The following is a 17889-nucleotide window of genomic DNA, read 5'->3' as shown; positions in this document are numbered from 1 at the left end:
ATTGCGCAAAGGAGCTACTTCTCTGCTGAATTGTTGCTTCTACTAGGGTGCTGCAGCAGAATCCTTCCACTAGGGGGCGGTCATGCACCAGGGCTACAGAATATGCTCTGGGAGTTTGAATGCCTGTGTTATGTTAGAGTGACTCAAGTTGTTTTCAGTTCTCTGGTGTTTAGCAACATCGTAAATAGTTCTCATAAACTTTTTTTTCTCACTTGCTACTTAGTCTTTATAGGCTGAGAGAGTTAGAATTTAACTGCCAATATTTAGACAAGTTATCTGAAACTTCCAAGATAGCACTTTTTTTAAAGGTTAATGTTTATATACAATTACTTTAAAATTGGATTTGGTGAATGGAACGACACACTGCTGATATTTCTGCTACTGACGAAAGAAGAGTGTGAATTAGCTGATGAGCTGTGTATAGTGAAAAGGAACAGTAACTAAAATTTTGTTCTTACCTTCTCTCCTTTCACCCCACCACAGAAGCATTGGCCTTTTCCTTTGCAGACACAGCCCTAGGAAAAGGGGAAGAGAAAGGGTTTTGTCTGAAAACAGCTTAATAAATTCCAACTGATGGGCAAAAGCAAACGTATTTTTCTGGTTCTTAGAGCATTGAACACTATTCATTAGGAGCCAGGTGATACTGTGACAAAGCATCAACAGAAATAGGGTAAAAAAGTGAGTTGTTGCAAATGGGAGAATTGTCAGGTGGGCGTCCATCATTTTCTTATTTATTTAGGAATTTTAAGCTATTCACCTATGAGAAAGACAAAATCACCTAGCCTTTTCTCAGAATTACGTCTAGTTGAGCCATATGAACTTGCAATAGTTGTAGGTAAAAAGCGATCTAATGGCAATTTCTGCGGCTCAACATAACGTGTGTGCTTGTTTGTGTGTTTATTGGCTATATCTTCTAAAGGTGATTCCAAGGTGTGACTTTTCTGAAATAATGTTCAAAGCCGAGAAACAGTGATCAACACCTATTATGTGTCTTTCATGAAAGCAAACTAATTCACTAATGCTAATATCTCGATGTTCTTTTTTATCAAAACAAAACAAAACAAAAAATTACCTGTGAGCCCAGGAACTCTTAAACACGCTAACAATTCATCAGGCACACTCCCCCACTCCCACCCCACACCTATACACACCTACTCTAATGAAGGTCATTTACAAATCTTATCTGCCGGTGGAGGAACAAAGAGAGAAATAACTGAAAATAGTGGATTTAAATTTTGTTTTGACACACATAATACATTTTGTGGTTATATATTAATCTTTTCACTTATTTTTTTTCTTCACGGTTAATATTAACTGAAAATTAGTTTGCTTTTCTCAGAAAAAAATATTAGCTGATGGCAGAAACAAGGCAAGTCTGGGAGATGTACTGGCTGGCTGGTAGGGAAAAGAAAAATAAATTGCCTCAAGTATCCACCAAATGAAGGATTCCTAGCTGCACAATCCACATAAAAATATGCAAAGAAAATAGCTTTAATTGAATACATTTCTTAAGCCTAGGGCAGTAGGTTTTACTGTCATTCAAGGAAGGCATTTGCCTGAAAATAGTAATTTGTCAATGATTCTCATCACATTTATATACATCATGACTTGTATGAATGGAAAGTAATCAGTTGAAAAGGAAAGTCTATTTGTTCCCCCAAAGGTGGATGTTTGGCATTTTAGAACACTACATTTTTCCAAATTTCCTCCCTGATGTTTGAGATCCTTAAGTCATATCTTTACATGGTTATTTTAATCTTGTCTTTCTGGCATCTTTTCTTTTTATGTTCATTTCAATCACACAGTTAAGTAAACTCTATTAAAGCAAGAGTTTACTTTTCAAAGCATGGTTCCCAGGCCAGCAGCATCCGTACCATGGGAAACTTGCTAGAAAGGTACATTCTCAGGCCCCACCCCAGTCCTACTGAATCAGGAACCCTGGGGCATTCAGTTATGGGCATTTTAACAAGCCCCTGGGGGGAGTCTGATGCTCTCAAGGCTGAGAACTATTGCTCTAAAGGAACACCTGAAACCTCAGTCTCTGGAGGTTGGGGCTGATTCTCCACAGCTTTCTGAACCCTTGAGACATTCATTTGCATGTGCATTTTAATTCCTGATGGCTATTTTCCTGCCATTCCTAGAAAGTTGTCAGTGTACTCCTCCCGCTTAGGGATGATTTTGTCGCTGGGCTCAAAGCAAACATTGCCTGCAAACAAGATTCCTCCTTCCTTTTGCTTCTGGCAATGGGGATGGTTGTTCCCGGGAGTGGAGAGGACCCACTTGCTGGCCCCACACACAGCGTCTCGGGGGCAGCAGGACCTCGGAAAGGAGAGACTGTGTCATGAGCCCGAGGGATCAGATTCTAGGCAAGGAAGTTCCGGACCTGGGTAAAAACTGGAGGGCACAGCCTACACAAGGGACCATGGCGTCCAGGTGGACGATAAGCTTCTCCGGCTCTTCTGCCTCCCAGAAGACCCATAATACCTGGGCTCTGTGCAACTCGGGGCTGGAGGCAGAAGGGGGAGCAGCGGCCATTGTACAACTCCTGAGAAGGTACGCAGGGCAGTCTTCATTTCCCTTCTTGGATAAGAGTCATCTTCTCTATACACAACCGGAAATCCTTCTCTCTTAGCTTGATCAAATAAGCATTTGCTGAACTCCTCCAAACTATGTTAGATCTCCTCTCCAATGCACTCTCATGGAAACATGCAGTTCTCTTTCGTAAGTCGTTACCCTCGCAGTTGTGTGTTTGCCCATTTTTCCTGATAACTGTAAGCGTCAGGAGAGAAAGATGTGTGTAGTCCTGTTCATACCTGTTTCTCCCTGGCACATAATATGTCCTAAGCAAATGTTTGTGGATTGAGCGAATCAATTAATGAATGGATGGAGAGCTGGCCATCTGTTTTTATCCAGTTTGGACCTGGAATTTTCAAACTTATGAATGATACGGTTATTGCTGGGCTGCCATGCCTAAGATGCTTTGTATGTGTGTAAAATATGAGCAACTCTAATTGAAATGGTAAAAATAATTATAATAATAAAGCTAGGAAGTTCTAGCTATACTGACACATGCATTCCCAACCATTTTTTTTGAAAAATGTAAAACCTTAGAAGTGTTGTAAAATGGTGCAATGAGCCTCTATCTATTCTCTCATGTAGGCTTCCCAAGTGCTAATATTTTGTCCCAACCACAGTCTCTCTTTCTCTCTCTCTCTATATATACACATTTATTTTGTCAAACATTCAAATGTAAACCATACACAGCTTGACACTTTACTGCAAATACTTCTTTACATATATACGCCCAGCAAGGATATTTTCTTACCCAGTCACAACATCACTCCCAAACCCAAGAAAATCAAAATTAATGCAATAACTTCAGGTCACCAGCTTCTTAATAAGAAGCTCAGCCTTATACAAGGCCAATAAGAACCAGAAAAGAAAAGAAAAGTTCATTTTTAGCATATCTTTCGTTTTCTACCAGATTCAATCAAGGCCTTCACTGGTAGTCAATGCATGAGGTCTGATTTCAACAAATGGCGGCACAGAGAATTCCAGCACCTGGTCTAAAGGACCCACGAGGATGATGTCCAGAGGTGTCCAGGGCCGGGGTGGGCAGCTGCTGGGGGGCCCGTGGTTCCTGGGGATTCCCCTGCCCGAGAACCGGCTTCTCGCCACCATCTGCGGAAACTTTGCTCCCACTTCATTGTCTTCAAGAGCACAGTTCCTGATTTTTTCCCATTATTGTCCCTCATTTTGGGGAACTGAAACTTTAAGGGTTAAATATTTAGTTTTTGTCTGTTTATATTTAGTTCAATTGTTTCCACATTAGAGTAGAAGCCCTACTTGATCAATCAGAACTTATTTGATCGCTGGTCATTTGAAAAAGCTGGTTAAAGCAAGAATCAAAAGCAAACAGACAAATAAATTGTTATATACTTTAGACAGCCTATTTTAACTTAAAACATATAAATGGACACTAATTCCTTAATCTTCTGAAAAAGGATCTGGGTCTTTTTTGGGTTCTGTGTCTGCTGCTTATGTATCATTCTTGTTAAATCACATTCCAATTTCTGGTCTTGGTTTCTTTGAAACAGGTTGTGATGGTTTGGAGCTGTGTGTACCCCCCCAAAAAACTATTTTCTTAAATCTAACCCACTCTTGTGGATGGGAACCCATTGTAAGTAGGAATTTTTTAAAATATTTTTTTGCATGGGCAGGCACTGGGATTCGAACCTGGGTCTCTGGCATGGCAGGCAAGAACTCTGCCTGTGGAGCCACCGTGGCCCTTTCTAAGTAGGTCATTTTAGTTAAGGTGTGACACACCTTGATCAGAATGGGTCTTAATTCTATTATTGGAGTCTTTATAAGCAGAATGAAAGTTAGAGAGTGAGAGAGCCATGGGAAGCAAGAAGCTGAAAGGGATCCTGGAAGAGAAGGAAGAGCCCAGGAGATGCTGGGCGCCAAGCCACAGAGGAGCCAAGTGTTGCCAGCAGCCAGCCCCAGAATGCCGATCTTCGGAAGAAAGTATTGACTTGATTTGGACTTTTTTTCAGCCTTAAAACTGTACACTAATAAATTCCCATGATTTAACCTGACCCGTTTTCTGGTGTTTGCTTGAACAGCCCAGGGAATTAAAAGCAGGTCAAGAGCTTAACAACACTCAGTGAGCAATTTGAGAAAAGCCCTTTTAGATTTTGATACATTTTTTTCTCTGCCCTTCTAATGTTACTGCAGCCACACATAATTGGGTTTCCATCAGTTTATCAAATTTTCTAACCTAGTTTTCATAGGAACAAATGTCTTTCTTCTTTGCATTCATATTTAATCCATTTGAGCATGTAATATTTGATTAATAGTTATTTAATTATTTTGTAATGAAGTGCAACTGGCAGAATCTGGTATAGAAAGAACTAACTTTTGTGCCAGTCCTAAAACTCCACTGGTGGAACAGGTGTGCATTGGGGAGCCAAGGGTCTGAGTCTCCATGGGCAGTGGGCAGCGGGCAGCAATTGATCTAACGGACACGAGGAGTATTGCTCAGTCCAGTCTTCGGCTACATGGAGAACCCTTGGGAGAGGCTCGACTGTGCTATCTCTTCATGTTAGTCCACCTGTATCATCCATGTGCACATGGTCTGCCCCCATTGACAAGGCTCCAGAGATGAGGTCTGCAGCAGGTTTAGAGTCACAGGTCAGCAGCACAGCTCCAATGTGGAGCTTTCATTTTCAGTTAAAGTGGCACGGCGCAGTTGGCCTCTGACTAGTACTTCAGAGTGTGCGATGGCTTTGCTGACATGCAGATACTTGCCCAGATGGGATGGATTCAAAATGATCCTCAGGGCAGTTTGCTGGCAGTTGTTCAGCTGCTGCTCGAGAAGCAAATGCTGTCCCTGGACAATGCAGGGAGCCCAGCAGAGCCCACGTGAAATAAAGTGCCTGCCTGTTTTTGTACGGCGATGGCCACAGTCCAAGACCCAAGACAGTTGTTTCTCTTAATTATGATGCTTTTCCTGAGATATGTTTTTAAATCTGCAAGTTCATTTCCATAATTAAATGAGTCAAATGGATTATGTGACTGAGAAAGTTACAGTAGCCATATTTTCATTTTCATTGATTTTGTGCCACTTTATTGGACTCACTTTAAGCACACGTTGATCACATGAATGGACTATAATCCATTCAATTACTATTCAAGTGCTAAATCATTTAACAAACTGTATGGCCAAATGCTACTAACTACTAAGAAAGCATAACTGATGGATATTTCTTAAGTAAAATTTTATGATTTTTTTCCTCTCCTCACAATAAAGTACCTCACAGTTTCCTTATATCTTAGGGGAATGAGAAATCATTTGTCATGAGCAGAAAGCTTTTAATAATGATTTTATGACTTTTCGCTCTCTGCTAACCATTAACACATTGGAAAGTGATCCAAGATTACATGATGCTTTAGCACTTTTGAATATTAAATAGTTTGATGTATGAGAGTCATTCTCTTAACAGTCACATTCAGTTTTTATGGCCTCACGTAGAATACAAAATGAGCTTTGATAGCAGAGGCTCTGAAAAGGTGGGGTATCGGCAGAGCGCAGCCTCTCCTTTTTTGCAGTAGGAGTCATGTGTAAGAGCCTCCATGCTACACTTGGAGCCCTCTTCCAGCCAGTCCAAACAGGCAGCCTTTGTCCCAGGCTTTTCCTGAAACCATTTGCCAGCTGTCAAAGAACTGACCCTGATTCTACGAGCAATGGTAAGAGCGACTGGAAATTATTTTTATTAAATTACAAATGAATCACCTAGTATGTATTAATGATAGTCTTAGAGTATATTATATTAGTTGAACCAAATACTCGTTGTACGTGAGCACGAACACACACGATTTGGTCAGGTTTTTTTGTACCATAAAATATCGGCCTGAGACCCCAACAGCACTTGATGTTTAAAATGAAACGTGCCAGAATTAAGTAACAAGTAATGTGCAGCAAGCATTTCTGGGATTGCCTCAGCTCCGGTAGAGGCCGTGCACACGTGGCCTTTGGTTCTGGGACAGAATGGCCGCAGGGCTAACGGGCACAAGTTGCAGAGCTGAATTCCCAGGGTCTGAATCCCAGCTCTGCCACTTACTGCCTGGGTGACTTTGGGCGACCTTTCTGTGCCTCAGTTTCCACATCTGTAAAAGGGGCTCAAATGGGTTGATGCAGGTAAAGCCTGTAGAATAGTGCACAGGGTGCTCCCTGCCATGCCAGGGCACAGGCTGCTACTGATTTATTGATCTAATATTGTTTCTTAAATGCTCACAAGTTGAGGGCTTATCAGTAGGAACCACGTCTAAAGATCCTTTATATTCTACCCCCCCACCTGGCAGACAAGAAAATATTTTCCTTTTACTCTTGAAAATGCTAGAGGATCTACTTCTGCAAATATTTTTATTGTTCATGAATGGGAAATAATTCCCAAAGGTGCTCAGATGTTTCTTTTTTATGCTCAAAACACTGTGCCCCCCATTTATGTGCATTTTCTTGAAGCAGAAGCTGCCTCCCCTGCTCCCTGTCTCCCAACCCCCCACCCCCCACCCCAGCCATCCAAACTCTAGTCTAGTGTAAGGGGAAGTTGGCAGTGTTCGGGGCTGGTTAACACTCAACTGAGCAGGGCTGTTGATTTTGTCGTGTGATTATTGACCCTGCCAGGCCCTCGGCCCGGCCAATAGCCCGGGGGGAAGGTTTTGTGTTTGAAAAGAAGAGCTGACCAAGTACTACTGAGCGTGCCAGACAGACAGACTCTGGGAGCTGCTCTGTGCAGGGCCCTGCCATGGCCTCTGCCGAGTCTGTCCTCAGCCACTGCCGTGACTCAGCAGACATCCCCTCCAGAGAGGAGATGGCATCCATGAACTACTTTCTGCTGTGCCCCCTCCTTCCCCTCCAGAAGTTTCTGTCCTGGACTTTATGTCACAGGAACCTCCTGTAACTGCCACTTCCTATCTCTGGCCAGAGGTCCCCTGGCTCTAGGTCCTGGCTACAGAGACATCACTTGTCTACACACCCAAACCAGACAACCATTTTTGATTTTCTGGATGACAGCAGGTAGACAGACACTGGGCTCTGACAAAGAGCATGGCAACCAGAAGTTGATGGTACATTCGGAAAAAAGCAGTACGGCCAGGAAGTTTTGCTCATCTCATATAATGCAGAGAGTAACGTTTCTACCTGTAATCATTAACCTCAGGCTCTTTCATTTTTTCCTTGCCCTGCAAAGTTTTGGGTCCAGGAGGTCTAAGAGGCCTGTGGCATCCGTGTAAGCTGAATCGAGTCTACGGGACCATCTGATAAGGATGCTGGTGGAGGAAATGAACTTTGCTCAGTTCTATGACAATATCAGAAGTTGACATTTTTTTGAGTCCTCACTACACCTGGGCAAGAGGTCAGCACTCTCAGCCTTGCACAGTATCTTCTTTAAATCTTATGGCCCCATTGGAAGGATGAGGAAACTGATATTGAAAGTCTAGAGGTTAGTGAAGAATGGAGCCCGGGCATCGGGACCTAGGCAGCTTGACCCTATATTTTCACCCCCTATGCAGTGCTCTGCTAGCAGGCTCTGTGGGCCATGAGGGATGGGGGAGGGTGATGCCCGGACCTCCACGCTCTCCCTGTTACTGAAAATCCCAGCAAAAAATGTAACAAAGGAGTTCGAGAAATTCACTGTATAAATCAGGGTCAGCAAACTGCAGCCCAGGGGCCAAATCCACCCCATCACCTGTTTTTTGAGCTAAGAACTGTTTTCATATTTTCAAATGGTTGGGGGGAACATTTCAAAAGAAAAAATATTTTGGAACACATGAAAATGATCTGAACTTCAAATTTTCGTGTCCATGGGAAAGCTTTGTATTTTGTCAATAAAAAAATTTGTGGCAGTTTGTCTTCTTGCTCATTATATAAATAGCTACTTGAGTGCAGATCATGGCAGCTCAAAGTGGAAAATATTTACTATCTGACCCTTTCCAGAAAAAACACTTGGCAATCTATGGTGTATTGTGCTGTCCATTTTTGAGTTTTTGTATCTAGTCCTGTTGCACAGTCTGTATCCCTTCAGCTTCAATTACCCATTGTCTTACCCTGTTTCTAACTCCTGCTGAACTCTGTTACCAATGACATATTTCAAGTTTATTCTCGAATGTCCGTTCACATCAGTGGGACCATACAGTATTTGTCCTTTAGTTTTTGGCTGGATTCACTCAGCATAATATTCTCTAGGTCCATCCATGTTATTACATGGTTCATAAGTTTATCTTGTCTTAAAGCTGCATAATATTCCATCGTATGTATATACCACAGTTTGTTTAGCCACTCTTCTGTTGATGGAGATTTTGGCTGTTTCCATCTCTTTGCAATTGTAAATAACGCTGCTATAAACATTGGTGTGCAAATGTCCGTTTGTGTCTTTGCCTTAAGTCCTTTGAGTAGATACCTAGCAATGGTATTGCTGGGTCGTATGGCAATTCTATATTCAGTTTTTGAGGAACCGCCAAACTGCCTTCCACAGTGGTTGCACCCTTTGACATTCCCACCAACAGTGGATAAGTGTGCCTCTTTCTCCGCATCCTCTCCAGCACTTGTCTTTTCTGTTTTGTTGATAATGGCCATTCTGGTGGGTGTGAGATGATATCTCATTGTGGTTTTGATTTGCATTTCTCTAATGGCCAGGGACATTGAGCATCTCTTCATGTGCCTCTTGGCCATCCGTATTTCTTCTTCTGGTAGGTGTCTGTTTAAGTCTTTTTCCCATTTTGTAATTGGGTTGGCTGTCTTTTTGTTGTTGAGTTGAATAATCTCTTTATAAATTCTGGATACTAGACCTTTATCTGATATGTCGTTTCCAAATATTGTCTCCCATTGTGTAGGCTGTCTTTCTACTTTCTTGATGAAGTTCTCTGATGCACAAAAGTGTTTAATTTTGAGGAGCTCCCATTTATTTATTTCCTTCTTCAGTGTTCTTGCTTTAGGTTTAAGGTCCATAAAACCACCTCCAGTTGTAAGATCCATAAGATATCTCCCAACATTTTCCTCTATCTGTTTTATGGTCTTAGACCTAATGTTTAGATCTTTGATCCATTTTGAGTTAACTTTTGTATAGGGTGTGAGAGATGGGTCTTTTTTCATTCTTTTGCATATGGATATCCAGTTCTCTAGGCATCATTTATTGAAGAGACTGCTCTGTCCCAGGTGAGTTGGCTTGACTGCCTTATCAAAGATCAAATGTCCATAGATGAGAGGGTCTATATCTGAGCACTCTATTCGATTCCATTGGTCGATATATCTATCTTTATGCCAATACCATGCTGTTTTGACCACTGTGGCTTCATAGTATGCCTTAAAGTCAGGCAGCGCGAGACCTCCAGCTTCGTTTTTTTTCCTCAAGATGTTTTTAGCAATTCGGGGCACCCTGCCCTTCCAGATAAATTTGCTTATTGGTTTTTCTATTTCTGAAAAATAAGTTGTTGGGATTTTGATTGGTATTGCATTGAATCTGTAAATCAATTTAGGTAGGATTGACATCTTAACTATATTTAGTCTTCCAATCCATGAACACGGTATGCCCTTCCATCTATTTAGGTCTTCTGTGATTTCTTTTAACAGTTTTTTGTAGTTTTCTTTATATAGGTTTTTTGTCTCTTTGGTTAAATTTATTCCTAGGTATTTTATTCTTTTAGTTGCGATTGTAAATGGGATTCGTTTCTTGATTTCCGCCTCAGCTTGTTCATTACTAGTGTATAGAAAAGCTACAGATTTTTGAATGTTGATCTTGTAGCCTGCTACTTTGCTGTACTCATTTATTAGCTCTATTAATTTTGTTGTGGATTTTTCTGGGTTTTCTACATATAGTATCATATCGTCTGCAAACAGTGATAGTTTTACTTCTTCCTTTCCATTTTGATGCCTTGTATTTCTTTTCTTGCCTAATTGCTCTGGCTAGAACTTCCAACACAATGTTGAATAATAGTGGTGATAGTGGACATCCTTGTCTTGTTCCTGATCTTAGGGGGAAAGTTTTCAATTTTTCCCCATTGAGGATGATATTAGCTGTGGGTTTTTCATATATTCCCTCTATCATTTTAAGGAAGTTCCCTTGTATTCCTATCTTTTGAAGTGTTTTCAGCAGGAAAGGATGTTGAATCTTGTCAAATGCCTTCTCTGCATCAATTGAGATGATCATGTGATTTTTCTGCTTTGATTTGTTGATATGGTGTATTACATTAATTGATTTTCTTATGTTGAACCATCCTTGCATACCTGGGATGAATCCTACTTGGTCATGATGTATAATTCTTTTAATGTGTTGTTGGATACGATTTGCTAGAATTTTATTGAGGATTTTTGCATCTGTATTCATTAGAGAGATTGGTCTGTAGTTTTCTTTTTTTGTAATATCTTTGCCTGGTTTTGGTATGAGGGTGATGTTGGCTTCATAGAATGAATTAGGTAGTTTTCCCTCCACTTCGATTATGTTGAAGAGTTTGAGGAGAGTAGGTACTAATTCTTTCTGGAATGTTTGATAGAATTCACATGTGAAGCCGTCTGGTCCTGGACTTTTCTTTTTAGGGAGCTTTTGAATAACTAATTCAATCTCTTTACTTGTGATTGGTTTGTTGAGGTCGTCTATTTCTTCTTGAGTCAAAGTTGGTTGTTCATGTCTTTCCAGGAACCTGTCCATTTCTTCTAAATTGTTGTATTTATTAGCGTAAAGTTGTTCATAGTATCCTGTTATTACCTCCTTTATTTCTGTGAGGTCAGTAGTTATGTCTCCTCTTTCATTTCTAATCTTATTTATTTGCATCCTCTCTCTTCTTCTTTTTGTCAATCTTGCTAAGGGCCCATCAATCTTGTTGATTTTCTCATAGAACCAACTTCTGGTCTTATTGATTTTCTCTATTGTTTTCATGTTTTCAATTTCATTTATTTCTGCTCTAACCTTTGTTATTTCTTTCCTTTTGCTTGCTTTGGGATTAGTTTGCTGTTCTTTCTCCAGTTCTTCCAAGTGGACAGTTAATTCCTGCATTTTTGCCTTTTCTTCTTTTCTGATAAAGGCATTTAGGGCAATAAATTTCCCTCTTACCACTGCCTTTGCTGCGTCCCATAAGTTTTGATATGTTGTATCTTCATTTTCATTTGCCTCTAGGTATTTACTAATTTCTCTTGCAATTTCTTCTTTGACCCACTTGTTGTTTAAGAGTGTGTTGTTGAGCCTCCATGTATTTATGAATTTTCTGGCACTCCGCCTATTATTGATTTCCAACTTCATTCCTTTATGATCCGAGAAAGTGTTGTGTATGATTTCAATCTTTTTAAATTTGTTAAGACTTGCTTTGTGACCCAGCATATGGTCTATCTTTGAGAATGATCCATGAGCACTTGAAAAAAGGTGTATCCTGCTGTTGTGGGATGTAATGTCCTATAAATGTCTGTTAAGTCAAGTTCATTTATAGTAATATTCAGGTTCTCTATTTCTTTATTGATCCTCTGTGTAGATGTTCTGTCCATTGATGAGAGTGGTGAATTGAAGTCTCCAACTATTATGGTATATGTGTCTATTTCCCTCTTCAGTGTTTGCAGTGTATTCCTCACGTATTTTGGGGCATTCTGGTTCGGTGCGTAAATATTTATGATTGTTATGTCTTCTTGCTTAATTGTTCCTTTTAATAGTATATAGTGTCCTTCTTTGTCTCTTTTAACTGTTTTACATTTGAAGTCTAATTTGTTGGATATTAGTATAGCCACTCCTGCTCTTTTCTGGTTGTTGTTTGCATGAAATATCTTTTCCCAACCTTTCACTTTCAACCTATATTTATCTTTGGGTCTAAGATGTGTTTCCTGTAGACAGCATATAGAAGGATCCTGTTTTTTAATCCATTCTGCCAGTCTATGTCTTTTAATTGGGGAATTCAGTCCATTGACATTTAGAGTTATTACTGTTTGGATAATATTTTCCTCTACCATTTTGCCTTTTGTATATATATATCATATCTGACTTTCCTTCTTTCTACACTTTTCTCCATGTCTCTCTCTTCTGTCTTTTTGTATCTGACTCTAGTGCTTCCTTTAGTATTTCTTGCAGAGCTGGTCTCTTGGTCACAAATTCTCTTAGTGACTTTTTGTCTGAGAATGTTTTAATTTCTCCCTCATTTTTGAAGGACAATTTTGCTGGATATAGGAGTCTTGGCTGGCAGTTTTTCTCTTTTAGTAACTTAAATATATCATCCCACTGTCTTCTAGCTTCCATGGTTTCTGCTGAGAAATCTACACATAGTCTTATTGGGTTTCCCTTGTATGTGACGGATTGTTTTTCTCTCGCTGCCTTCAAGATCCTCTCTTTCTCTTTGACCTCTGACATTCTAACTAGTAAGTGTCTTGGGGAACGCCTATTTGTGTCTAATCTCTTTGGGGTGCGCTGCACTTCTTGGATCTGTAATTTTAGGTCTTTCATAAGAGTTGGGAAATTTTCAGTGATAATTTCTTCCATTAGTTTTTCTCCTCCTTTTCCCTTCTCTTCTCCTTCTGGGATACCCACTACACATATATTTGTACGGTTCACATTGTCCTTGAGTTCCCTGATACCTTGTTCAAATTTTTCCATTCTTTTCCGGATAGTTTCTGTTTCTTTTTGGAATTCAGATGTTTCATCCTCCAAATCACTAATTCTATCTTCTGTTTCTTTAAATCTGTCATTGTAGGTATCCATTGTTTTTTCCATCTTTTCTACTTTATCTTTCACTTCCATAAGTTCTGTGATTTGTTTTTTCAGTTTTTCTATTTCTTCTTTATGTTCAGCCCATGTCTTCTTCATGTCCTCCCTCAATTTATCGATTTCATTTTTGAAGAGGTTTTCCATTTCTGTTCGTATATTCAGCATTAGTTGTTTCAGCTCCTGTATCTCATTTGAACTATTGGTTTCTTCGTTTGACTGGGCCATATGTTCAATTTTCTGAGCGTGGTCCGTTATCTTCTGCTGGCGTCTGAGCATTTAGTCAGATTTCCCCGGGTGTTCGACCCCACAGCTTGAAAGATTTTTCTGCGCAATCTCTGGGTTCTGTTCTTCCTATCCTGCCCAGTAGGTGGCGCTCGTGGCACACGCCTGTCTGTGGGTTCCACCAGCGAAAGTTGCTGTGGGTCCCTCAACTCTGGAAAACTCTCGCCGTAGGGGATGTTCGGCAACCTAAGCGTCTTGGAAGAATGCCAGCCGGCCCGGGGCTCCAAACGTGGGGAGGGTCGCCGGCCGTCGCAGCACAGGAGAGCGTCCGGTCAAATTAGCCAGTCGGCGCGGGGCACCAAGCGTGGCGGGAGGGCGCCAGCTGTCGCAGCCCGGGAGAGTACACTGTTCCCAGCCGACGGGGGAGTCACGTGTTTGGAGGGATCCCCCGGTCACTGTTCTCCGCAGTCTGGGGGTTTCCGACCCAACTATCTCAGTTGTTCCGGGGGGCCTCGTGTGGTGGGGGCACCAGCCGCGCGGCCTAAGGGGCCGCCTGTCCAATTCTACCAGCTGGCCCAGGAAGGTGGAAGGGAGGGACTCCGGTCGCTTGTCGTCCCACCCAGGAAAGCCCGTGCCCCTTGGTGATCTCACCGGAGCTGGTTCTCCCAGATAGTCAGCCGTTCCAGGATGGGGTCCGCTGTCCCTTTGATCTCCGTCGTGGCTCCGGGAGCTGCTCTGTATTATCTCCACTCCCCCAGTAGCTGTTCTGGAGGAGGAAAAGTGAGGGCGGCAAGGCTGTCGAGGCTGGTGGCGGAGGAGCACGGTGAAGGCGGGGGAAGAGGGCACCGTGGTGGTTGGAGAGCAGCCGGAGCAGGAGGGGGAAGAGAGGGGAGGAGGAGGTCGGGCGGCTCGGCTGCTGCGGGGCTTGGGCGCCGCGCGGCGGGCCGGCGGAGAAAGAGAGGGGAGGAGGAGGTCGGGCGGCTCGGCTGCTGCGGGGCTTGGGCGCCGCGCGGCGGGCCGGCGGAGAAAGAGAGGGGAGGAGGAGGTCGGGCGGCTCGGCTGCTGCGGGGCGTGGGCGCCGCGCCTAAATTATCTTGATTACATTTTTTTCTGTAGTTATAGAAAAGTCACATTAAAAACATTAAGATGGAAACTAACAAAAAGACCAGCTCTGAGCCCCTCTGAATGTCAGGCTGGAATCCTGCCCTTCCTCTGATCCCTCCCCCATTTCTCACCTCTCCCCACCTCGACACTTCAGTGCAAAAGGGGGCATAGATCATGCACTTTGGGGACTGGGGAAAAAAAGCAAACCAACAATCAGATCATCTAGTCCAGAAGTTCCTAACATTTTGAGTGAATTTCATAAAGCAGTAAAATAAAAAAAAAAATTAGAAAATGGAGATGAGACTCCCATAGGCTTAATCTATTTATATTTTGTATTGTGAAGGTAATGGCCACTTCCAAACATGAACAAACCCACCCACAACTCAATCCCCTGCCCTCCCACCAACAGCAAACCCGTCATCTACTCTCTTCATGATTCTAAATTAAAACTCTGCAAGGGAAGAAAGTAAATGTTCGCAGAATGAACGAAACTCTTTTCCAATGGAAGTAAGTGGCCATTATTTCAGAAAGAATATCTCTATATGGCTCTTGTCTTTTAATTTGTCCTGGTCTGGAGAAAGTCTTCCCTGGCCAACCCAGGGATGACTTTGGGGAACCCTCATCTACCCCAGAGCTGCCTCCTCCCACCCACCCCCACCCCTTCACGGTCAGCTGTGACCCATCTCGTGATCCATCACTCAGGCTTTCTCTTTGTGAGCTGAAAGCCAGCTAAGCTCATCAATAGTGAATGCTACTGAGTTCATTTTAAAAGTCCGTCCTGTAACTGGCACTTGTCAGGAACCGATGTCTCTCAACACAAAAACAGACGGCCACAGAGACCACAAATGGCCCTTACTTTAAGCAGCCTCAGTCCAGGTGGCAAGGAACCGAGGCCTCAACCACGGGTCACATGCTTGAGCCACCTCTGAAGTCCACATTCCAGCCCCAAGCCCTGGGATGGCTCAGTCTGAGCTTATCTTCACCCTCACCAAAGACCCTGAGCTGGACCCACCCAGCTAAGCATCCTTCAGATTCTTGATTTTCAGAATAATGTTTCAGCAGATAAATGTTTTCTCTTTTAAGCTGCTAGATTTTGGGGTGATTTGTCATGCAGCGATAGATAGCTAATATTGGGGCCCAGCTAGAATTAAGTTGGTATGGCCATTCTAACAGGCCACCACAAACTGGGGGGCTTAAAGTAAGAGAGATTGATTGTTTCTCAGTTCTGGGGACTAGAAATCTGAAATGTAAAAACTCATTTCTTTCAGTTCAGGAAAATTGTTTCTTGTATTATTTCTTTGATAATTTCTTAATCTCCATTTTCTCTCTTGTCTGTCTGAAACTCCTATTGATCTGACACAAAACATCCTGGATTAATAGGGCCCACCACGTGCTCATGTCCCTCAAAACCTACACAAACAAAGCACATTATCCTAACATTTCAAAACACCGGTGTCCTAGTTTGCTAGCTGCTGGAATGCAATATACCAGAAATGGAATGGCTTTTAAAAAGGGGACTTTAATAAGTTATGAGTTTACAGTTCTAAGGCCATAAAAATCTCCAAATTAAAGCAAGTCTATAAAAATGTACAAACCAAAGCACCATCAAGAGGTTGGTTACCTTCACTTAAGAAAGGCCAATGAGTTCAGCACTCCTCTCTCAACTGGGAAGGCACATGGTGAACGTGGTGGCAGTCTGTTGGCTTCCTCTCCTGGCTTCTTGTTTCATAAAGCTCCCTCTCCTTCATCTCCAAGGGTCGCTAGCTGATGGACTCTGTGGTTCTCTCATCCTGCTGTCGTGGTTCTGTGGCTCTGTCCTCATTCTCAAAAGGGACTCTCTCCAAAAGGTCTTTTCTTTGATAGGATTCCAGTAAACTAATCAAGACCCATGTAGAATGGGTAGAGACATGTCTCATCTAATCAAGTTTAATGCCCACAATTGATCGAGTCACATAATCAGGTTATGATTAAGATAACCTAATCAAGTTTCCAATCTATGGTATCCAGTAGGGATTAGAAAAAACCATCGCTTCCACAAGATTGATTATGATTAAAACATGGCTTTTCTAGGGACCATCAATCCTTTCAAACCAGAACAACAGGCGATGAAGAGAAGATTCTGGAAGCAAACAGCACCACAGAGTTGCAGACAAAGGCCTTGGAATCAGAATGTCATTGGATGAGTCAAAACCATTACCACAAGCTAGACATGGAAAGAGGAGTGGCCTTCAATATTTGAAAGGAAATTGATTTTCAATCCAGGCTTCACACTCAAACAATACATCCACTTTAAGGGGAAACAGGGATTTTTGCTGTTGGTGGTATTGAAGGAAAAATACTACCCTCTAGGCACACTTTCATAGTCAGCTACTAGAGAATGTACTTCGACAACAACAACAGCAAATTAGGTCAAGAAAGGGGAAGACATGGGAGCCAGGAACCAGCGTTTCTAACTCAGACGGGCTGGTGCCTGGCTGGGGGAGCAATTAGTCCAGACTGCAGTGAGAGGGTGGGGGCTCCAAGGGAAAGACACCAAGAAAACAAAGGGATTGATAGATTGGTGACTGCAGCAGTAGAGATATTTATAACTCCAAGAAAAACAAAAGTTTGTAGAAGAAAATTTACAACCATGAAAAATAGTGGTTCAGCAGGAAACAAAATTTCCATAGTCATACGCTACTGATTTAGCAAACAACTGTGATAAAAGCACATTGGGAAGAGTCGAGAGAAGTAGAGGGGTGAATTGTGTAAGAATCTTCATCTACCAAAAGAAAGTCATGAGATAATGTTAGAATTGGCAATTTGAGAAGCAACTCCATTACCATGATTTCCAGAAGTATGGAAGTAAATAAACAAAAGAAATAATTACAGAAGCTGAAAGTATAACTGCCTCTGGGGAGAGAAACATGGGAGAGGGATTTTGTTTTTATTCTAAGCATTTAGCACTGCAAGTATTTTATTATTACTATTATTTTTTTTTAACCCTGTGTGTGTTTCCTTTGCCAAAAATAAAAATTACAATAAAGAGAAAATTCATCCAGAACAATAAAAAAGGAAAGTTTATCTCAAAAATAGAAAATTTCCTGTTACTTCCCATTGGAAGTCCTCGATTCATTGTTTTCTTAAACTAATCAGCATTGTAAGTTTGCCTTAAGTGATGTTTTCTCTGATTTGGAAAACTACCAACTGGGTTTTGACTTCCTGGTAGGAAAAAAAACACAGAATAAACATAGGAAATTTTTAAAGAAAAATGATTAAGACATTTCATGAAGAAACCTCGAAGCTGGCAATTGCTCTCTGCGGACGCTTGCCAATGCCTCTGGGTGGT

General features: G+C 41.8%; 1 protein-coding gene across 3 annotated transcripts in view; it reads right to left on the bottom strand.

The window, feature by feature from the left end:
• The window catches only part of COL4A3 (collagen type IV alpha 3 chain), a 166729-nt gene that overhangs the window by 95810 nt on the left and 53030 nt on the right, over nt 1-17889 (bottom strand). For all 3 annotated transcript variants that reach the window (XM_077155312.1, XM_077155313.1, XM_077155311.1), the window contains exon 2: nt 459-515. In XM_077155312.1, coding sequence (XP_077011427.1) covers nt 459-515 — 57 coding nt within the window. The remainder of the gene's footprint in view (nt 1-458; nt 516-17889) is intronic.

Source organism: Tamandua tetradactyla, chromosome 3 (genome assembly GCF_023851605.1).
Source record: "Tamandua tetradactyla isolate mTamTet1 chromosome 3, mTamTet1.pri, whole genome shotgun sequence".
Classification (NCBI taxonomy): Eukaryota; Metazoa; Chordata; class Mammalia; order Pilosa; family Myrmecophagidae; genus Tamandua; species Tamandua tetradactyla.
The sequence above is the reverse complement of the archived record's forward strand: the minus strand, read 5'-3'. Positions and strand labels throughout refer to the sequence as shown.